Raw genomic sequence first — 23,727 nt, forward strand, 5'->3', positions numbered from 1 at the left:
AATGCCAAATACTTTGAGCTACTTGGTAGAGAGTTAGATCATTAAGAGCAGGTCAATTTGTCTCCATAGGGGAGAGAGAGCGGGGGGGGGGGGGGGACTGCAGGACTGCTCTTCTGCTGATGTCCATATTTACATTTTTTTAAGTACCCCAGATTCAAAATAAGATAAGAAAAATGCATTCCAACCAAATGATAGTTATTTTATCAGAAGATAGCAGAGCAGGAGGGGATGGAAGATCAGCCGATTGCTTCGGAGAAACTATGTGGGGTGAAATAAAAGAAGAAAGAAGGACGCAGCGGATGAGTGCTGCGACGTCTCTGCTATGAACAAAAGCTTTTCTAAACGCAGCTTTTCTTAAGCTCGGTAAACACGTTTAATGAAATCCTGGTGTTATTTATCATCACAAATATTAAATATTGATGATTTGCATATATTTTGGATGTTGTCATATAGGTCTTTTTTAAGAATGTTGGTAATTTGTTTCATACACCCAATGTGTTGAAATAACTGGAAAATTGTTGATCTGTTGCTAAAGTTTTTTTCTCTTGAATTCCTGGAAACGTAATCTACTTGATGAAAAACATTATTAATGCTGCATTGAAATGTTCGGTGTCCTCCCCTCTGCGGCAGTGCTTTAATGCACTGGGCTCTGGTTAACGCAGTCCTGGGAGGATGAATGGTGTTTCAGCGTCATGTCACGACTCCAATCTCAGCGCAGTGTCATAGCTGTAAACAGTCTCACGGTAGTGTACTGGCTGACCTCACTAAATCTGCTCCGCCAGCAACCAAAAAAAGGTCTGAAATTGTTTCTGGCTGGTGTCAAGGCCTCATTTAGGTCGTTTATTGGACTTTCCAGCCATCCTGGTGCTAACATGCTGAATAGGGCTCATAATCTCTTTTGTTGCTATCATCCTCCTGCAGCCAGTGTGTCTAAAGTGACGCATTCATAACAGCTCTGCTCATTATGTCACACATTTCAGGATTTTTATTTGTATGACCCCCCGATGCACAGTAGGGTCAACTACTTTATTTATGAGCTGTGCAAACAAATCATTTCTACATTGATGTGAGTAATTGTCATGTTCTTGTTTTTGCATATTCACTTACATGTTCATTTTATAGATGTGTATTTGTATCTGAATTGCGAAGAAATCTGTTGTGTTCGGAGCGTTTTTGAAAAGTCCCCCATCGACGGAGATTAAGCCACACGGGCATTTTAGGTTAACCTGGAAGAAGATGTCAGGTCATGTAGCATGGGGAGTCCCAAACTACTCTATTAGTTACGGTCACTGTTGTCATTTGGTTTATAGTTTCTCCACTTTTTTGGAGATTTGGAACGCGTTCACAGGCACGTTAAGAGCACCTGGTGCAGTGCGCCATCTCTTTGAGATACGGTCATTTGCGGCATCTCCGCCTCCAGGAAAGCTGGCGCAGCATCAGATGGGCAAAAGAGCTCTTGTGTTTATTTTGGTAAACGCAGGTGTTTTTGTAGATAAATGAATAATTTTCAGAAGCGTAGATGAGCGTTTCCTAGTCAGTTTTAAATGGATGTAAAGGAACGTGGGTATTTGAGACGCTGAGTAGTTGGTATTGTAGATTATGGATTTTGGGCAGGAAAATTCAGTGTGGTGCCGTTGGTGGCAGTGCACGCTGAAAACATAGCTGTAATTTTCAATGATAACGAGTGTCCCCATGAGAAATGGAAGTTCAGTGTCACCAGTTCATTCACATACAATCACTATTCAGTCGGAATAGAGGCCTTGGGAATCAAGGAGGGAACAATTCATACAAGAAGTCTCCTGAGGAGATCCAATATGTTTCTGATTTCTTTACGTCATTGAAGCTAAATTTAACCCGCGGTCTTGACCTTGCACATAAGCATTGATGCAGGAGTCTCTGGACTGCAGGGTTAGAACATTTTTCTTTGTGCTGGTATATGTTTTCCGTAGTATCAAAAATAAATATAGTTATTCAAATAAGGAATCTGGATTCATTCTGTGTGTTTCTATTCTCTGTATGTTACCATGGAATATATGGATTTTATATGTTAAATTCCATCTCACTGATTGCTTGTGCAGTGCGTATGTCATGTTTTAGGTTTGGTCAGGTTTGGGAGTGATTGTGTGCATGCGCGTGCATGTGAGAGAGGGAGGGGGGGCAGATAGAGAGAGACAAAGTGAGATAGGGTTTGGTCATAATCCTCCCCATAGCTACCGTACCTTGTTGTTCCTTGTAATGGTTTTAGGAGATTATTTCCTCTGGGAATAGCATTGCTCCATTCTGTGCGGGTGTGTTTTGCCATGTTTGTGAATGAGCCGTTTTGATAGATCGGGGTGGAAGTCACACAGCGTGGAGTAGGGCTACATATTGGCTTAGAGACGGATTTATTTTGCAGCTTTTCACTTTGTTCCTGGCCTGGATTCTGCATTTGTGTGTGTGTGTCTGTGTGTGTGTGTACATGGACAGCAACAGCTTATATGCATACGTCTGAGCTGAGTGTGGGACTATGAGGAGCTGTGTGTGCTTGTGGTACTAACTTTACCATAATGACGGGCAAGACAACACTCATTCACTTCATTGACAAGTTACCCAGCATGCCTTGTTGTAGCCTCTGGTAGGAATGTTTGAAAGTCACTTTCTCTTTCACTTGAATCCTCTCAACAGCCCCTCTCAGAAGAGTTCTTGGGGGTAAAACTGACTGTCAACATTCACAGCATTTACACTGGGAATGTTGACTAATTCGTGACCAACGTGACTGTTTTTTGTGAGCTAACACTATCAGCTAACTAGGTCTAAATTTATTGCATGCCTTACTGCAGTATTTCTCTTTCTGATGCCACAATAATAAATTACATTTTGGGATATAGTTTTAAAAAAAGAAAAAGAACAAAAGATGATTCAGGGCCTCAGACATTACCAGTAAGGTGAAGATTCCAAATGTGCATTTATATGCATTTTTTTCTGCTTGTGCAGCCCATTATCTTAAAGCATACTCAAGGCCATTTTTAAATTAGTGATGGATCTGCCGTGATTATTCATTTAGAGATACATTCAGCCATGCTGACTTGCAAGGTCATGTTAGTCATGTGTGTTCCACAGTGTTTGGCGAGTGACCCACTCCAATGGAAAGATGTTTTAAAATTAGGAATCCAAAATCGTGGCCTCTGGGTAACCTGCTCGGCAACATTACAGACAGAGCTGTCGTTCAGGGGCAGACTGGCATCATCACAAATGTTCACATGCACAACAAATACAAATTCACTGCAGAGGCTCATGTCAGGGTGATGTTGAGCAAGGTGACAGTACACACGCACAAACACACAGCATATCAGACACTAATGCAGCATCCGCACTGCCGGCTGTCAGTTCCACTCAGCCCTGCAGTCCGACTAAACCGCCGCTGCTTCAGCTGCAAGGCCTTTTACAGGTACAAGGCGGCATGGTATGCCTGATCTGGCTGCTGTTACTGTTGTTGTTGGCCTCACATGGCCCTTCCCCACTAACAAAAGCTGACAGAGAGTGGATATTGGACTGTGATGTAGCTCCAAGATAAAATCTTTCTGGGGGAATAAGGACAGAAGGAGTGAGTGGAAGTTCATAACAAGGCAACTGGAGTTGTTTTCATCCTGAAACTAAATAATGAATGTTACAATTTTCCATTATTTTGAAAAAGCAGGAAAAATGTTTTTTTGCCCCTGACATAAATATTGCTGCTTAAATCTTCCAAATCTGCGGGAAACGCGGAGAGCAATTTTAGTCACCGCTGGGTTCCTGTGAATACACAGGATAGCTCCAAACTGCAACAGAGAAAAATGAAGCATGGAAAATATGTAGGTGTAAACTTTGTGAATCTGTCACTTTATCCATCCAGAGAAGTTTACTCCATGAGCAACAGAACCAGCAGCAATGACCACCTGCTGCCCTTACCGCAGTCAGACACCATAGCAGAGTGAAGATAGAGAGAGTTCACTTATGATATCACTGTTCCAGGCACCGTGTGGAATCAATAAACGTAGCTCGCTCCACTACGTGTCATGTTCTCCCCGTCTAACATGCTTTATTCAGGTGTGTAATGTTGTCGTATTCACTGTAGTATGGAATATGCAGCTCGATGACACATCTGTCCTTGTAAGCAGGAATGATGCCTAAATAATCCAGGTCCTTTGAGATACACCAGTGCCTTTAATTAGATGCTAATTGGCAGCATAAAAGTTGAGTTTGGCAGGAGAAAACTGCGTGCAAGTGCTATATTGTCATGAGCAATGGCCTGCTGTGTACAGAGTAATTAGCTACATTTCTACACATCAATTCTCTCCCCCGTTGGTCCCTGCTCTTTATCTTTAATCAGATTTTCCTCCAGAATATATTTTTCTTTCCTATTCTTCATTTTGCAAAATGAAAATGGGCTGTGAAAAGGACATGTTCATTCTAAATAAATGGTTCATTTTCTAAAACCTATAAGGGACCCCCCACACACGCAGATAGGTTGGCTGACACTTGTCATTACTCCGAAATATAAAAAGTAGTTTTGCAAGTAAGTATTTATGTTGTGTGTGTGTGTGTGTGTGTGTGTGTGTGTGTTTGTCATGCACGTATTAGTTGTTATAGAGCGTTGACGCCCTCAGATCACCATCTTCCAGATATGTAATATCCTTTAAAACAGGGCGCTGTCGATAAGGTGGCGCGTGTGTGCAAGGAGAAACAGATAAATGATAGGTGATGGTGAAACAGAGCAGGGCGATAACGAAGCCTGCTGCTCTCTGTTTTCCTCACTGTCACGGTTCTCCCTCTCTGATGCGACCTCGAGCCCGCCTCGCATCACCCGATCTGTTTATACAGAGGCTAATAGGAAGCCCGGTCTTTATCCCTGCACTGCAGCTCAACATAATGGAATAGAGAGACATAATGCTGCTCAAGTCAAACAGTCAGCAGAGGCCTTTAAATTGCTTCCAATCCCCTTAACAAATCTGATGGAGAGGCTATGAATAACTCAAGGACCGCTGATCTCCCCACGCTTCTCTTCTCTTCTCTTCTCTTCTCTTCTCTTCTCTTCTCTTCTCTTCTCTTCTCTTCTCTTCTCTTCTCTTCTCTTCTCTTCTTCTTAATCACCACAATGATTAATCTGGCCACTGAATCGAAACTGCCGGTAATGTTTGAAATATTGTCTAAAATATACTTCTTGGCCGGTGGTTTTGTCCCTGCACCTGTGAAAACGCCCCTTCTGTAAAGTGTAAAATGTGTTAGAATTGTTGACAGCACTGATTTACCAGAATACACATCCATTTTTAGTCTGCTGTGGCAACAACACATCTCCAACTTGCCGCCTCGGCAACCTCAAAGGATAAAAAAATCTTAATATCAATTACTGAAGTTTTAAAAAAATCTGAACTTTAAAAGTCTGAAGATTTTTTCTTTTTCTTTTTATAGTCTCGGCAGCAGAACAGCTCTAAGGCTTCAATTTTAACTGGAGCAATTATAAATAATAACTACTTTAGTACAAAAATGAACTTTAACTCTCTTTTGTAATCTCTTTTTTCCCCTCTGATTTGCACATTGTAGAACAGTGTTAAGTGCCTTCACTCCCCCACGTACAGCTATTCTACGACCGTGGTTGTGGGCCGTGGCAGCATTCCTGCTGTCAGCGTGTGTGTACAGCTCTTTCTGTCACATCAGTCAACAGGTAGCCGCGTTGAAAAGTCAGTCATGAAAATTCCACTGAACAAGCAGACCAATCACAGCTATTGGGATCCGTCAGACGCTGCTTGTTTCCAGGAATGAATCCAGAAATGTAGTATCCAGATGGAAAAGCAGGATCTGAAAGTAGTGACGCTTCGCATTTAAGTGAGGCTTCATGTCAGCTCTGTAAGACGAATAACCATACATAGCAAGATACTGGCAATCATTGTATTAAAGTACAAAACCGTGATTATTGGGAATGATTACCTCTTCACAAACCGACAGTGATAAGAGTCACATACAGGCAAACACATCTATTTAAATAATGTACTAACGTCCCCTGTGCCCTGTGTAGGCAGGTGCCTGGATGTTTAGCGGGGCTTCGTCATGTTAACACAGCGTTCCTCACACAGTGTTCTTTCTGAAGTGTCATTTATTGGGAAGAGCCTGTTTAACAGAATAAAACAAAGGCCTTTGAGTGGGAGAACCTGCAGGAGCAGAGGCACCCGGGCAAATTAATCAAGTGAATATGGATTGCTTGGCCTCTAATTAAAAGATTGACATGCTTTTGTTTGCTTGTGCTTTTTATTGAGAAGGACCTTGACAAGAGGATGTTCTTATTAGCTGGTATCAGCCTCTGTAGCCCATCTTTCTGTGGGGTTTTGCTGGGTGTACGGTTATGCCATGCTTATCCATTGTGCTTGTATTTGCAGTTAATATGTTTTTAATGATCCACCAACATGCTAGAACACTTAGAGCTCTGAATCGCTGTTGCTTTTATTCAGTGCCACCCGCCCACACATGAGCACATTTACAAGCTTCAATTATGTATGCATCTTTCCAGAGTGGTGGCATTTGAGAGCTTTATTAGATTATGCTATGAATGTATGCATGCACTCATGGATTATAGTGCCACATTAGTTGTGTTGCCATTTGTGTGTGTGCATGAATCCCCTCCGTGTACTTTTGACGGTCTTCAGGTATTCTGGCTTCCTCTCACTGTCTAAACTCAAGCACTTGGGTTTAGGTCGATTGGTGACTTTAAACTGACCTCAGGTGAATGTGAGTGTGAATGTTGTCTGTCTGTGTATGTTGCCCTGCAGATAGCTGGCAAATTGTCCGGGATGTGTCCTACCTCTGGGATAGGCTCCTGCTCCCCTGTGGCCCCGTAAGAGAAGCATGCTCAAAAATGCACGGATGGAGCCAATATTTCTGTCCAATATCAGATCTGTCCCCAATAATGTATAAAAGTTATTTGTAGTTAGCAGAGTATGCAATATATCGGAAGATATAGTTGTCCGCCAGCCCACCAATGGAGAGGAAGGGTAAAGGATTATACACTCGCGTTATACTGGACTTCTGTCAGAAAGCTTTCATTAAAATTACCTTATTGTCGAGTATATTCAATGGAAATTCCAGCATTTCTTCATATTTTCTGTGACACCTGAGTCACATTAGCATTTATTTGGGTTGGCATTTAGCCACCAAAGAGAGAGAAGGAGCATCGGTGGAGGAAAGTGTTTGACATTTGGGAAGTCGATATTATAAATAAGCCAAAATAGGCAAGATGGTGTGTAAAGCACTGAAATACCCCTACAAGAGTGTTGACAAGATGAAGATTCTTCACGATTCTCTCTACACCTCCATCTACCCCTTGCCAGTCATCACATCACACCTAATCAGCCAATCAGGGCTGGATTGTGTCTGAGAGGCCTGATTGACTAATTAGCCATGCTCATCAGCACACCACCCAGTGTGACAGCACAGACAAGGGCGAGCACATACACAGTTATTGAGCAAATCCTATACAGTGTGGGTGTGTGTTCATAATATACGCATACATTTACTTTTTGCATTAGTTCTGGGTGCTGCAAACATTTCTTCAGAGGTTCCAGCTCTCATTGGTTAATGCTGTTTATGAAACTTTGGTATTCAATCGTTGGTCTGAATACATTTTGGTTATGTTCTTAAAAGATACAGTGAAGGAAAGTACAATCTTTGGGACGACTGGTCAAATAGCTACAATCTTATTCTGTAATATAAATTATGACCTAAAATCAAGAGTCTCACCTGTGTGTACAGTATATTAAAAAGGCTGATTAATCTCCAGACTCCAAATTCATGTATTCTTGACTAATACCTACATTTGATTTATATAATAGCAGCTGAGCACAAAGACAAATGGAGGCCAGGTTCACAGTCTGTCCATTAAAGACATTTTTAAGGTGCTAAATTGCAGAGAACATAGCTTTTGTCCTTTAAAAAAGGGCTTAATAGATATTACTTGCTATCAAAACTTGACAAATACAGAGATCAGATAGAACAGTTGGGCACTTTACACGCCACGGTCCCTGCCCGTCTGAAGTATCACTCTCTGGTAAGCCGTTAGCACCAGAAGAAACGGGCTGCGAGACAGCTGTTTCCTGAGGGCCCCCACCAACCTGTGAAACCATCAACTGACATGCACACACAATACTTGCTGTACAATGTCCATGTTGTACATTGCCAATGCTTTAACTCTTTCTGATGACAGTCTTTATTTATTTGACCTCATCCTGTTTTTATCTCTTTGAAATGTGATTTTAGTTCATTTTTTTTTCACATTACAGCAACATAGCATCTTTGAATGGCACAGCTGGTCATGTCCTCTATAGTAAATCAATATCAATCCAAGAAGTGACAGGACAGAGCAGTTTTTCTCTACACTTGTCCTGTCCAGCCGTTAGACAAACATCATGATCCGAATGCCCTTCAGGTCGGAACAGGTTGAACCCAGGATTGTAGGGATGACCCAACCAAACAAAGGCTTCTTGAACATATTTCGCTGACCTGCTCTTCAAAGCTGAGTGTCCACAACAGCAGATAACTTGAATCATTTCTGACTGTTGTGTCTTCCTTTCTGCCTCTTTGCTTGTCTCGTCTTGATTCACCTCCTGCATTATAACTCAGATTTTACCATGCAGAGCACAGAAAGGCAGAGAAACTATAACATAGCCTTAAGGCAGATCAATGCCAATATTTATTTCATGTCCAGTTACTGGGACATGGAGGCAGCCCGATGCAGCAGCTTTGAAAGTAAACGTCCCCTCAGAAATGGGCATACAGAAACCGTATTAGAGGTGCAGCCTGCAGGATAAGCGTCATGAGCAAGGGAAATGACGGCACGCACAGGTTATATAGGTTTCCAACAGAGAGGGCTACAGGCAGCACCAGAGGGTGAATCCTCCACAAAGCTGATGGAAACCCAGTTGATACATATCTGCAGTCTTTTTTCCCCTGCTTGACATGCTTGTGTGTTGCTCTGTGTGTGTGTGTGTGTGCGTGCGTGTGTTTAATCCCTCCGTTTATCGCTGCCCATCATTACCTACACTGTCCCTTTAAATTGAAAATCAATGTTTTCAGTCATCGCAGTGCCAAATACATATTCAATTTTATGCTTTAGCTTCCATCACAACTGTTTGCTGTCGAGAGTCAATGCTATTTTCATTTGTAATATAGATTACTGCTCTGTTGTAAATCAGTTAACATAACCAATCAGAGTAATTACTGACATTGATCTGTTGTTGCTTTATCTGTGAAGGTGAAAAGGTTATATAGCTGGAGCACGGTGATCATTTTGTTATGCCGTCTTCCCCACTAATTTACCACATTTTATGCTCTATAGATCGATGTTTGATTGTGGGGTTGCCTGATGAGCCAGTGGATCACTTCACGACCTCAGACGTGCCTGACTTCTTTCTTGTTCTTTCTTCTGCAGATTTGTTCTTGACCACTGAAGGGCCTAAATTTGAGACCTGGATCAGCAAGGTAATAAAGCCTGCGCTCGTGTCTGTTCAGGAGCAGTTGTGCACAGTTGTAAGAACATGACCAATTTTCCGTTGTGGTTACACACCGAAATTGAGTCACTCACCTCAAAATGATGACGCCATGCAGATAGAATTAGGAAAGCCTTTTGGCTTTGGCTAATTCCTTCTCTAAACAAGGGTTGCATAACTTACCTTCTGTTTCTTTGTGTGCGTGCTGATTTAAAGCTATAGTTTCAAAATTCTCGACCCCAAGCATTTTGTCTGCACCAATCACAAAAAGCCCTTGAAGGACTAAAAAAAAAAAAGATTGTGAATCAATTTTACCTGCTGTTGTGCAAATGGAAGAGGCAAGCGAAGAGGCATTGATCAAGATAACCCTTATTATGAAATGCTGTGGTGGCTTCAGGCCATTTCCCTCCATCTCATCATTTTGGAATGATTTTTGTCCAGTTTTGTAGTTTGTTTCACTCGACTCTCACACTAGTAGTAGCACCATGCAGCCACATCCAACAAAAGTTACTCAGGCAGTGCAGCTCCTCCAAAGTGGCACACCATGGGGCGAGGGCTTACTCTGGCTCTGAAGAGCATGTAGGAGATACCAAGAGACTGGCTGGTACACTAGGGAAGGTGGAGGTGGCCACAGGAGGGCAACATACCAGCAGCATGACCGCCGTCCGTGGTATGAGAGCGGGTTCACACTGAGCACGAAACGGATATGAGAGTCTGGACTTGCTGTGGAGAACTTTCTGTTGCCTGGAAGATCCTTCTGATTGGTTTGGTGGTATGTCTGTGATTAAGGAAGCGCATAATTCCGAATGGCCGCACAGCGGTATCCTGACGGCTGTTAGGCACCAGAGTCCTCAGATCTATTGTCAGACCATATGCTGCTGCCGTGGGCCCTTGGATCGTTCTGGTAATATGGTCCGTTTGCAGCTGTATTCCTCCAAATGAGCACCTCTGGAACATTATACGTCATTGCATTCACGGCCACCAAGTCGTAACATCGACTGGCCTGGAGTTGACTGATGCTCTAATCCAGGTCTAAGAGGGAATCCCTTATAGGAGGCCATCTGCCGTCTCATCAGGACTATGCCCATATGTTGTAGGGAGTACATTCGGGCACAGAGGTCAAACACTGTCCTAAGCCACAATCTTTGGTTCTGCCTCTGATCTCGTGATGCATGGAAGGAAGGATAGATGGATGAGGTTCAACTTGCATTTATGTTCTTTATATATTATATATATCTTTAATCATACATTGTTAGATTTATCCCATTAACACATTGTAAGGATTATAGTGTCCTGTGACTGAAAACTACATTAAACTCTTCATGTTTAGAAAACTAACCTCATTACAATCTTTAGAGTCAAGATATTATTATTTGCTATCCTTAAATAATAGCACATTTCTTTCAAATGATGCATTTCCTTTGTTTAATGCAGTCTTGTTGTAATAGTTGTGTATTCATGTGAGTAGTTCCTAATTTTTCTAAACATGTTTCTGCCTGTTTAGAACAATTCCAAGGTATTTTCTTACTATGGGGAGAATAAGCACACCTCTATTCATTTTCCAAAAGAAATCCTCCAGGCTGTGGTTGGTGGGGAGGATGCACAATTGATGGCACTGCTGCAAGATTAGTTAATATTCAGGGTGAAGGGAGATAGAGGGAGACCGTGGCTTTGGGTCTTGTCGAAGAGGCCTGTTTGAAATTCAGCAGGTTGAGGCACCAGACGAACAGTAGTCTGTTATCACAGGAGGAGAGTGTGTTAGGGAAGAAGTGAGAAATGTAAGAGATTCAAGGAATTGGCAAATAACGGAAGGTATGTGAGCAAAACACAGAAGAAATAAAGTGTTCTGCCCAAAATACACACAAAAGAATCACACACAAATGTGAGAATTCAAATATTTTTAGCACACTTATTGATTTTTAATATTGCCACAGTATTAGTAGTAGTAGTAGTAGTAGTAGTAGTAGTAGTAGTAGTAGTAGTGGTAGCAGCAGTAGTAGCAGCAGCAGTAGTAGTAGCAGCAGCAGTAGTAGCAGTAGTGGCAGCAGCAGTAGTAGCAGCAGTAGCAGCAGCAGCAGTAGTAGCAGTAGCAGCAGTAGTAGTAGTAGCAGTAGTAGTAGTAGTAGCAGTAGTAGCAGCAGCAGTAGTAGCAGCAGCAGTAGTAGCAGCAGTAGTAGCAGTAGCAGCAGTAGTAGCAGCAGTAGTAGCAGTAGTAGTAACAGCAGCAGCAGCAGTAGTAGTAGTAGTAGCAGTAGTAGTAGTGGTAGTAGCAGTAGTAGCAGCAGCAGTAGTAGTAGTAGTAGTAACAACAGCAGCAGCAGTAGTAGTAGCAGTAGTAGTAGTAGTAGTGGTAGTAGTAACAGCAGCAGTAGTAGTAGTAGTAGTAGCAGTAGTAGTAGTGGTGGTAGTAGCAGTAGTAGCAGCAGCAGCAGTAGTAGTAGTAGTAGTGGTAGTATCAGTAGTAGCGGCAGTAGTAGTAACAGCAGCAGCAGTAGTAGTAGCAGCAGCAGTAGTAGTAGTCGCAGTAGTAGTAACAGCAGTGGTAGTGGTAGTAGTAGTAGTAGCAGTAGTAGTGGTAGTAGCAGTAGTAGTGGTAGTAGCAGTAGTAGTAGTATTAGTTGTAGTAGCAGTAGTAGTAGTATTAGTAGTAGTAGCAGTAGTAGTGGTAGTAGCAGTAGTAGTAGTATTAGTTGTAGTAGTGGTAGTAGCAGTAGTAGTAGTATTAGTTGTAGTAGCGGTAGTAGCAGTAGTAGTAGTATTAGTAGTAGTAATGTCACTTGCAATCCAACTATGAAAATCAATTGGTGGAGGGAAAAAATCAGTCTGTTAATGTTAATTTAAAATGTGTTTTTGTAAATCTGCTGCGTTAATCCTATAGACACAAGTCTGTGACAAAAAACTTGTTTTCAGCCAATAGCCAAGGAACCAAAGCAGACCTTCTTCTGTAGATTCTCCTAAAATCTGCCGGTTCAGTCCTTGTGGTAACTGTTGTGCGCTCTGTTTGGAGGACATCACGAGTGAGATGGCCAATAATTTGGAAAAATTACAACACTGAATGTGAGCAGAGTTATGATGTGATAAGACCGTTTACTCAGACTGTTATCTGCAGTCTCTCTGAGAGATGCCACACACACACACACACACACACACGCACACACGCAGAAGACCAGTTTTTCCCAACATCTTCGGAGCGTTAAACCCCTGTTAATCCCATGGCCGTCACTGGTTCAGTGCAGCTGCATCTCGTGGTCACAAGCCAACACACTCCTCTTTCTGCAGCACTCCATTTTAATTACTTTTCTCTGCCCCCCCCTCCATCCTCATTCCTTTATTTTCTTGTTGCACAAGAGAAAACACAAAAAAAGGCGGGGGTTACAGAGGTGCTGCTCTTATTGCATGGCAGGTCTTACCAAGTAGGTAAGGGTGTTATTGTGTGACTGATAATTATCTCAGGTACTTGATTTGAATTAATTCATTGAATTAGTAGAAAGCTTTGAAATACCCGATGTCATACGATATGTATTAATTAGAATTATGCGTTTTAGCCGCTGTCTTCTGGACGCTTTATTTTTAGTTCATTCCGCATATTTTTATTAACAAAGACAACATAATCTGCACTGAAGTCTTTGCATTAGAGATGTCAAATGGTCTACAGAAACAAAAATTCTTATTAGACACTATATGATAGCAGTTTGTTTTGGAATATGTGGAAAACAGACGATATCTTCCTTGTACTGTACTTTCTGTTCTTATTTCTATTATTTTATTGTTGTTGACTGTCCAAATCCCAAAATGAAATGCAGCACCGATGACAAAAATGTACGCTAACACAAACAAATCAATCAGTGTCCTTTGTCTTTTCAGATCCTGCATGCAACCATTTATTATCCCCTGCCTTTTAGGGTACACACATGTTGAGATAATCAGCATACAGGCCGGACAGGTTAATAATCTTAATGGCGAACAAATCGGTAACTTTCCATGAGTCTTCAGTGATGTGGCGACAGAGTTGTAATGTGGATCACCCCGATAGAACCAACGCAGTCCTTCTCGTGTCATTAAGAGTCCCCATCGTCCTGTGAGGTTTTGCTTTATTACAGCCGACAGTTTAAAGGGCACAAAGGGGAAAATTATCTTTGATGTCAATATATTGAATGTGTCTTTTTTAGTAGAGGTGCTAAATAGGAAATTTGCTTCACATTGCCTGCTGTCATTTTCTAGATTTTAGGTTATTTTGCATGTCATATATGGTACATCAGCACATCACATTGAAGATGTTTAAAACTGACAGCCAGCGAATCCTCACGTTCCAGTGCTTCTCAGCACCGTCATTTCAATTCATGACACTATCTCTGTTACTTGTTTGTCCTTGACCATGTGTTTTTTTTAATTGATTTTATTCATAGATGAGGAAGTAAAACCAGTACGATAAATGTTGCATGACGCAGTCACCTGCGCAGTAATACATTATGTTCCATAATCATGGACAATATAACCTAATCCAAGTTGAATATCTAAAAAGCAGCTGAATCATCTGTAAGTACTTAGAAATTGATTCTACTGTTTTTTACTTCTTGTTTTTTTTTTTTGGGGGGGAAAGAATGTTGCTTTGGCTTCATACAAATGTCACGAATTACATCTTGCCGTTGTCTGCCCTCGGTCAGCAGTCGGTCGTGTTATTATATAGTTCTGTATAATTTACCACATGTACATTTGTATTTCCACTACACTGTATGAAAACGTGTGTGTGGGTTCATGTTTATTAAGAATGATTTGAACAGAGGGAGGAAGGATAATAAGAGTTGTAATCCTTTCATCTTCACACATCAATCAACTGCTCTCAAACTGGCACACACACTTTTAATCGTGTCAACTTGAAATCAGGCGACCAGCAGGCCGCGCACGGTGGAGATCTCATCTTCAATGCACACAGAGTTAACACCCGCCTGCTGTGTGTGCACATGTTATTGACATGTGTTGACTCTCATTTTGAAGAGAGCGGCTTCAGAGTGCGTTGTGTAGGTCAGTTGAACGTACATGCGTCGAGAAAACGGATTGGGGTGTGTTGGACAGTAAGCCTTCGGGATAATGTGTGTGTGCGCCTTACACTAATTATTCCTCTGGTTTCAGCTGATATTAGAAGTGTTTACAGGACATATTGAGTTCAGGGGTCCTCCAGCTTTCTCCACATTCCAAAGACACACATTTAGGGCATAGTGGCAGTTGTCAATTGACCTTAACAGATACTTTGTGAGGCCTTTACAGCTCTGTTGTGGCTACGTGTAGGCGACTGATCCCCTCAGTAAAAAGAATATTCTATTGCTTTGCACTGTGAAAAATCCCTTCAGTAGGACCTACAGTATCTCTTCCAGGGACCTTTGTCTAGATGTTCTACAGAGGTTTTCCACACCAATAAAACAACTTGTGACTTTTAGAATCTTGTGACACAGCTGAGGATTTACGCTTGAGCCTGGCGCGGATGTCACAATATTGTCAAATGAGCTGAACTAAAGAGAACTCCAGGCCTCACCATCATAAATCTTCTGGAGCACTGATAATCAGTCTCCCGATCTTTATGTCTCAGGGTGTAGTGGGGGATTATGGGTATTCTTATGGGTATGCCATAGCCATTAAAATGACCAACGGGACAATATGTGCATATGAATTAGAATTGCAACTCCTCCAGAGAGTTCGAAAAGTTTAACTTTAGAATTGTCCATGTTGCAGCAGAAAAAACCACGGATCTCCCACAGTTCCCGAGGGCTGGGTCCCACTTAGCTTCATTTTATTTTCAGTATCTGCAAGGACAAAGCTAAGTTTTAAAATCACTTTTGCAGCACAACCCAGCCCTGTTGTAGAAGAAATTTAAAAAGCCGCCCACTATTGAATCAACAGAAATCTAACAGCATCGAAGTGATTGAAAGAAAATTGAAAGAAGACTGAGACATTTGATGAACTGGTTGTTAAAAGGCTTTTTTACACAGGTGTAGAGAACATTGATCATTTTTCCAGCTTTTTTTCATGGTAACTCATGACTGGCTGTTGAACTTTTCTACCTGCAGCTCTGTAGAGCTCTAAAGCCTCCCACATGTGTGGGTTGAAGAGGCAGCTCTCCTGCCTGTTAATGGTGTGGGTGGCCTATTTTAGACTCACCAACAGGGGGTTGTCAGTTATGTCACAGTTTTCTGTATCGCATGACAAGTTGTCATGTTTCCTGATGCTTCTGTGCTGTGGGAATGTACAAAGCTAATCTACAGTCAGTTATCATATAATTAGCATGGAGTCAATAGGTAACTATCAATCAACTTATTTGCCCATTTGAAATCTTTCCTCTTTGTTTGAGCTCCACTTCTTCATTTTCACTTCCTATGCTTTGGCTCAAGGTATTTTTTTTTAGATTTTTATTCTAATAAGAATGTTGATAAAGGTGTAATAACTTCAACCAGTGTGCAGTGTACAGGGGAAATACTTGTCTGGGGGTGTGTTTGTTCACCCACTTCTCACAAAAAAGTAATCACTTACAGCGAATATGATAAATCCATATGGCAAAGTTGAATAATACAGTGGACCACACAGCCATGTGCAGTATAGTATATCCATCATGCATCTGTTGTTCTCTCTGGCTCCGTCATTGTGTCTCCCTCTCCTTCTCATAAATCACTAATGTTGATATCAGCATGCAGCCGTTTCCCACTGCACAGAATTACATCAACTACCCTCCTCTGCCTTTTTCATTGACCTCTGCAAAGGGCATCAGTCACTGGTGGCATCCAGGCTGTTTCAAAACACTCATAGCTGTAATTTTATGTTGTGATCTATCAGCACCATCATTTATCTCTTCATATTTCATTTTAATGCAGTTGATAATGCCACTGAGATTAATACATATCCTGTAACTTGGTAAAGCTTTAACTTTAGTGCTTACACTTATCATGGTTCCATTGTAAGGTGTGTAGCATGGATGGTGAAAGTATGGAGGTCAAAGGTGGCATATCAAGAATGATCTTGCAAACTGCACATGCTTTTAGAAGGGAGGCCTTGGCTGTTAAAATATGCTCAAACGTGAAACAATGCTATAATCCCATTTGCCTACATGTAGCTATTGTGATGTAGCCTATGTTATTTATATTCGTGAAGCTTCAATGGGAGCCCTCCCCCAAACCAAATGGTTTTAGGCGGATATATCTGAATAAAAGGGAACTCGTGTCATGGATTATCAAAGCATTAGTATTCGTCAGAATGTCATTCAAAAATGATATTGCCTCTGCATGAAGTCCTCAGTTTCCCGGTATCCCTGCGGATGTGAGGGAAATGAGTTCTAAATAGTTCTTTTGGAAAGGAGCAGCTGACCCACAGCTTCGCCAATGTTTTAGATGTGATAGAAAAGCCTGGCACTACGTGACACTTCCTCAGTTTCCCATCTCAATCCTTCTCTGTTGTAGCAAGCTGATTTAAATGTGCAGAGGATGCCAACTCCTGCTCCTGTGCCCTTCTCTTATTTGTCTCTTATTTGTGGTCTTTGGTGGCCTTTTTAGCAGTTTTGATTTTGGTGTCAGACATGCTAAACACACATCTGTGCCTTTAAATTCTACAAGCGATAGGATCTCTCTTTTGATTGCTTTTGCTGTTTTTCTGAGTTGTAGTTGTTTGTCACATCCTACACCTCTTCTTTTTCCATATGTGTGCTTTGTTTTGGGTTTTCTGTGTGTAGGTGTGTTGCACACCGATTCTAATGGCTCTGAGGCATTTATTCAAACAATAATTGACTTTTTTTCTGGCTCTGAGAGAAGAGAATTACCCAATCTACACCCATTACAGTATATGTGAGCATTGCTGAAATTGTTATCATGTTCTCACTGTTGTTCTGGTCCTCTTTCAGGATGGAAACTTCACCCGAGCTGAAGTCATGCCTGCAGACCCACCATCGGTCAAGATAATAGGACAGTCTTCTTTTGTGGACTTTGGTGAGAATTCTGTATTTTGTGGACTGAAAGACAGAAAATGGGCTTTAAAACCTGCTATTTACTGTTTAAAGCTGAGGTGAAATCCTCTCTTATGCCATCATGTAACTTGCTTAGTCTTACACACACACACACACACACACCAGGAATGCTCACTCCTTCCCAGACAGGCTAATATCACACTTGGACACATCCTTGCATGCTTCCATGCAGCACAACATTGTTGCACACTTTCAATACAGCACAGAGACAGATTTTCCTGAAGAGCTTGTCCCCTTAAACAATCTTGGCCGCTAGTATTTATTGTTCCGCTCAGCTTTATGTTTATCCCCTGCAAATCTCTGGCAGCTGTCTAATCTCCCGGCTGCAGCCTGTGCACCACAAAGTGGCCTCTGGTCACTGTTGTTGGAGCTTCCACCTAAGCCGGAAGAGGGACAGATTTGTGGGTGTCTCTTGACTGGTCTGTAGGGGGAAAAAAATAGAAAGAAAAAAAAATTACATTTTGTTTAACATATTCATTGAAAATCTACCCTCAGTCAGCATCTGCAAGAGCTGCCCTTTTTGAAGGTATTTTTGTTTAAAATGAAGGGAACAGGGCCAAACATAGAAAAGTCCATCTCCAATCAGGAGATAGTTATTTATGCTTCAGTGTGACTGCACTGATCATTTGGTCACCTCTTTAAGGATTTAGTTTACTGGAGATTCTTATGATTTTGACTTGATCATTAACACTGTTGGAAACATTTGGTTTCAACAGGCCAAAAGGGTTTTATGTCATGAATTTAGCTTTTAATTTCTAGTTTGAATATGACAAATGACCAAATAAAACAAGCACTAAAGAAGATAGCTTGGGTACCTGTAGGGTTTTAATACTTACAGTTTATAATTAATCCATTTTTTTATTTATTTACAAAAATTCTCTCTGCTTTTAATTAACTCCAGGACTCCCGCCATACTCGTGCACAGTGCTTTAAACAGATAAGACTTCCTTATTGGCAAGATTAATCTGTTAATCTCATGCAGCTGGGTGTGTCCATCAAATATTTAGTTAACAAACTTCCCCTTTCCAAATTGGCAATAATGTTTGAGCCAGAGGGGAAATGACCTATGTCTCTCTGTCTCTCTCTCAAGCTACACTTGCGCCTGTGCACGCGCGTGCGTGTGTTGATATACTTTTATACTTTGCCTGAGAGTCTGTATGTGTCTATAATTCATCATCTCCAGGCAGAAGCCTTTTTTTTCTTTAAATCTTGAGCTTATCTCAACACATTTCTTTCATTTCTTTAAGCTGTTTCATTTGCCCCATTATTTGGAAACATAGCTTCAAGGTGTTGCCCTCCTTAGCCTGAGATTGAAGTTTTGGAGGGTCATAACATTTTCTGTGAGACAAATTGCCTCGCAGGATGTAATGTCTCCAATTGTGGTTCCATTTTGCTTCTCCCAGTCGGTCCCTCTTCAGCTGTCCCTGCCCGTCTTGATTTCTCTTGATCTAATCACTTTCTGCTCTCTATGGCTCACTTTATTGTGAAGACATTTTTGGTGTCTTTGTCATTACAGTTTCTAGAGGAAGACTCGAATGCACTGAAATACATATGAAACCTTGAGGTATTTCTTATTTAGTCAGTGCTTTGGTTATAACTTAGAGGGCTCAGCAACCTGGGTATTGTTTAGTCAGAATTATTGTGGACTGCAGACAGATGAGTCCATCACCTGCATGCTGAATGTGGCTGTCCTTGATTGAATAGCTACCCACATTCCAGAGATGAGGGTGGGTATGTGTGACACAGCTTATTGCTTCTTTTCAGCCTTGATTGTGTCTTCAGAGACGTTAACTCTGCCATGGGTCCTGACACATCCCCGCAGCAGATGATGATTTTGCTTTGGTTTGATTCCGTAAGTCCAGGGCACTCCATTCCCTGTGGATCTGTCTAAAATCCTATTTACTGGTAACTCCTGAAGAATCCCCTCTAAAACGGTTCTGTCAGAATTGCCTGAAGAATTCAAGGTTATTGGTGTTTTTACCCTTACATTGCACTGATTACTTTGGGTTTGTTGATAGCATTAGTTTTCATCAGACTTCCTTGGTCCTTTTTTCCCCCAATTGCAACCAAAAGCTAACAATATTCCATTAAAAATCAGCTTTTAAATTTTAGGTTTTAATGGCTCTTTCTCATTGAGCCGCTCCAGAAGTGACAGTTTTATAGTATTTATCTCGTCCGACATTGTGTGTGTCCCCTGCTAATGATACTGTGCTATATTTATGTGTCTGTCCACCTCCACACTTTTTCTTCTTTTCTCTTATTCTCTCTCTGTTTTTGTGCAAATGGCCAAATAAGCCCATCGAAAGCTCTTTGCTCTGCAGAAAATCCTTGAGTGAATGACCACAGAGAGGCCAAATTAAGGAGAGGAGAGAGGAGGAGAAGAATAATTGAAAGGCTGTAGTGGATCATTCTATAGTTGACGCAAGATGGAATAGAGGGGAGATCATAAGGATATGCCGAGGTGGCTGATGTAAAGAAAATGGGAGTGAAAAGAATGATGGAGGGTTGGGAGAGTGAAGAACAGCCATGATCTGGAGTTTGAATAACTTTAATCACACATCGCGCTGGCAACTGTGACTTTAATTCTCTCTCTCCCCACTTGATTAGCTATTGTTTGCTCCTTCTGCCACTGACTTACACTGATTTACATTACGCAATCCGTACACAGTCAAAATCAGCCGATCTTGACGGCAAATGGGCGCTATTTATAATGACCTCAGGGATTCTGCCTCTTCCTGACTGTTGATACAGAGACATTTCCACATGCCCTGCTTGTGTGTGTAACTAAGTGTTTTTCACCTCACACTGGACTTAATGGATGCACAGCATATGCCAGACAAAACCGGCCCATCTGCCTTATCACTGAGGTAATTGCATTTTTCAAAGTGACAGCAGCGGATGCATAATTCATTATTAGATAAAGCGCATCGAAGTCCCGCAGCCAAGTGTGTCAGTGGGCTGCTCTGCAGGTAGCATAAAAAGGTTGAGGTGGTTGCTCTGAGACCAGCGGGACACGAGGATATGGATATTTTGAAGGCAGCAAGATGAGGGTGTGTTTGGAATTGATATTGAAATTAGCGCGTGCCTGCAGGTTATTCAGCAAGTTAATAGAACAACCTTCGACTTTTTCTTCTTCTCCCTGCACCAGTGTTCTCTCTCTTCTTGTGATGTGTCAGACCCTCCCTCCCTTCCCCACCATCACCACCTTTTTCCTCTCACTGGTGATTTTGTGTCTCTTCTTCTTCTTCTTGTTGTCTCAGACTGGTGTGTAGCTGTTAAACGCTGGCATCCTGACATCAGCATCAGACCAGCAGCCTCACATTTTTCTCCATTAGCATGGGAGATATTACCTCACCATTTGTTTTATAACTAACCAAAAATGCAGCCAGAGGAACATCATAAAATCAGTTCAGCCGTCATTTTCCAGTATCACTGGCATTCACAAATATTCCAGTTGATATGCAAATGTTCCAGTCTCCTGGGTTTAAGTTTCTAACTTCAGAAAGTAATTTGCACATTTGAATATGCAATGTGATGCAGATTACAGAAAGTACATCTGAAATAAATGTCCTTCATAAAAGGTAGAGGAGGCAAATCTTTTCTCTTTTTTCTAATTTACACCGCCTGCTGCACAGTAATAGCTTTATCATTAAGGACACACCCAATACCATGTACATTGCACATTAGTTACCATTTTATTTTTCAAATTAGTGTTGGTTTCTCCTTAAGTCTGAAAGTCTGGGAATTTCTATTTAAATGCACCATGCATTTCTGTTCTAAAATTGAATGTTTGAACATCAAATGATGCGTGTTCACGCTCTCACACTCCCAGTCTGTTTGTACCTTTACCACACCCCCCCACAGCGTTATTAACAGGAACATACAGCAACTCTGCGGCTCACAGTCGTTCTTGTTATTCCTTCATGCTGATCCATTGCTTAGATTTTTTATTAATAATAAATCATTGCTAACATTTGAATTACATACGCATATATGAGATTCATAGATGTGCTTTATATATAACACTCCAAAATAATTCTGTCATCATGTAAAGTTTTTGTCTATTTACTGTGGCGACAGTGATAACAGATGGTCACAAGGTTGGCAGCATCCCATCATGCACATACAGTGTTACCAAGGCATTTATTCTCCAGTGTGACACATCATTGGAAACGCTTTTATTTTGTCTTCCTTGCATCTATTTCATTGGTCATTTACGGTCTCTCCACCTGCCAAATCTCCAGCCAGTTTGGCACAAACCACTTCTCCCTGTGTGAAACTCAGGCAATCTCCATCACACCATGCTTCTTTAGTGGGAGGGAAGGAGGACAGAAACAGGCATTAATGCGGAGGAGGGGAAGTGTGACTGATGGAGAAGTGAGCAGGAAGGGAGGGGCTGAGGGTGAGATAGGAGGTGAGAGAAGAAGATAAAAGAGAAGGAGACGAAGAGGAAGATGAAAGCTTTTCATGGAGGAAAGGACAGGTGGCATAAGTGTGTATTTGGGCATACACACACAAAGTGCACAGTGGAATGTTTCTTGATTGTGTAACATTTGACATTAAGGCAACAAAATTGCTTATTAGGCTAAAACGGGCCATTTATGTCACAGACTGTAGAATTTACAGACTTGTAAATTGAAAGACTTAATTATTGCTTTGGCATAAGTATTCAGATCCTTTGACCTTTCTCTTAATCATCTTTGAGACATCTTTAATTGGAGTCCATTTGTGGTTAATTCAGTTGATTGGATGTGATTTGGAAACACACAGCTGCCCGCACGAGGTCCCCCAGCCAATGATGCATATCAGAGTACAAACCAAACCCTGAGAGCAACAAAGCTGATCCAGACTTCAGAGACTGCCGCGACGCAGCTCTGGATAAGCCTGCATTTATTTCAATTCAAAAAGATAATTATTGTTTTATTTTCATGGCCTGCATGGCAGACAGCCATCTGTTTGGCCACAATGTGAAGATTTTCTCTGCCATTTCACAAAACTTTTTTTGATTTCATCTCACTTTTTTTAAGAATTAAAATCTTATCTTTAATCCCTGTTGATGGCTCTTAGTGGTGAAGCGGCACTTGGAATATATCTTGTGTCTTAACGATGCATTTGCCTAGATTTTTAAGCGTTTTCTTTTGACTACATGGTAATCTCATTAAATATTTGTTCTTAGAATATTCTTGTTTGCATTATGTACCAATGGATACTTGATGCCAAAGCCCAGACAGACAGAACATCCCAGTCAAACTCTGAGGCCCATGATCTTGTGAGAGAGTCTGCTGATAAAAAGATTCTCAATTTAAGACTTTCCCAACATCATATATTGCACTTTAATATTCTGGTATCTTGCATGTTTGCAGGTTTCTGAGCAGCCTGTTTCTACGAAAGCCTTGATTAGTCCTGTGGGCTACATCCCATCATCTAGGACAATAACTACAAACATGTTTTGGACTGTATCAGAGAGATCACTGTAGATCATCTGTTCCTGATGTCATCCTCCCATTGTTGTTGGAAAAGCAAGAAAGGGCTGCTGCATATTTTTTACTGATGATTTGTCTGCAGTTATTTTGCTATTTTAGATTGTCCAACTCGTGATAGATAGGATATCAATTTAGTGTGAGGGTGAAGTTTGTCACCCGCGCTGTTCTTATGTTAAGACTCAGACAAGCCACGCAAACAACTGGAGTCCTTGCAAGGGAGAGCTGAGCAGCAGTTCAAGCTTCCTCTGTCAACTCTGCTCGTCTGCTGCTCGCTCGCCTCTTTATTTTGGTGCACACAAGATTATTTGGTGCACCTCACGGTTCCTTGTCTTCTATCTACTTCTCCCATCTTTACAACTTCCTTTATCCTTACAACTCCTCTTATCTTTCAGGAACAGGTTACATCCGAGTGCTGGTTTCGGTTGTAAGCAACACTTTTGTCAAACATTCACATGTTCCTCTCTTCCAACAACATTCCTTAAACACTCTAAATCTACTCATCATAGCATTTAAACGATAATTGTAACAATCACAACAACAATAATTCTTCTCACATTAGCCAGCCGTCTTCCAAATTGATTTTCACATTTTCCTGTTGATGAAATGTCTGACAGCACTTAAATGCAGCATTTAATTTAGTAACGTCATCTGTTTTATGTTACATTGTTCTGCAGTGATATTTATGTTGTATTTTCTCCCTGTTAAACTGACTAGTCTATGGGATGGAGTGCATATAATGTCTTAACAATAA

The 23,727-nt window shown here is 41.3% G+C and overlaps 1 protein-coding gene across 1 annotated transcript in view; it reads left to right on the forward strand.

The window, feature by feature from the left end:
- itfg1 (integrin alpha FG-GAP repeat containing 1) overlaps window positions 1-23,727 on the forward strand; it is a 95,563-nt gene that overhangs the window by 4,238 nt on the left and 67,598 nt on the right. Inside the window, exons 7-8 of the mRNA XM_011609546.2 lie at window positions 9,434-9,483; window positions 17,371-17,455. Coding sequence (XP_011607848.1) covers window positions 9,434-9,483; window positions 17,371-17,455 — 135 coding nt within the window. The remainder of the gene's footprint in view (window positions 1-9,433; window positions 9,484-17,370; window positions 17,456-23,727) is intronic.

The sequence above is a fragment of the Takifugu rubripes genome, chromosome 13, assembly GCF_901000725.2.
Source record: "Takifugu rubripes chromosome 13, fTakRub1.2, whole genome shotgun sequence".
In the NCBI taxonomy this organism is placed as follows: Eukaryota; Metazoa; Chordata; class Actinopteri; order Tetraodontiformes; family Tetraodontidae; genus Takifugu; species Takifugu rubripes.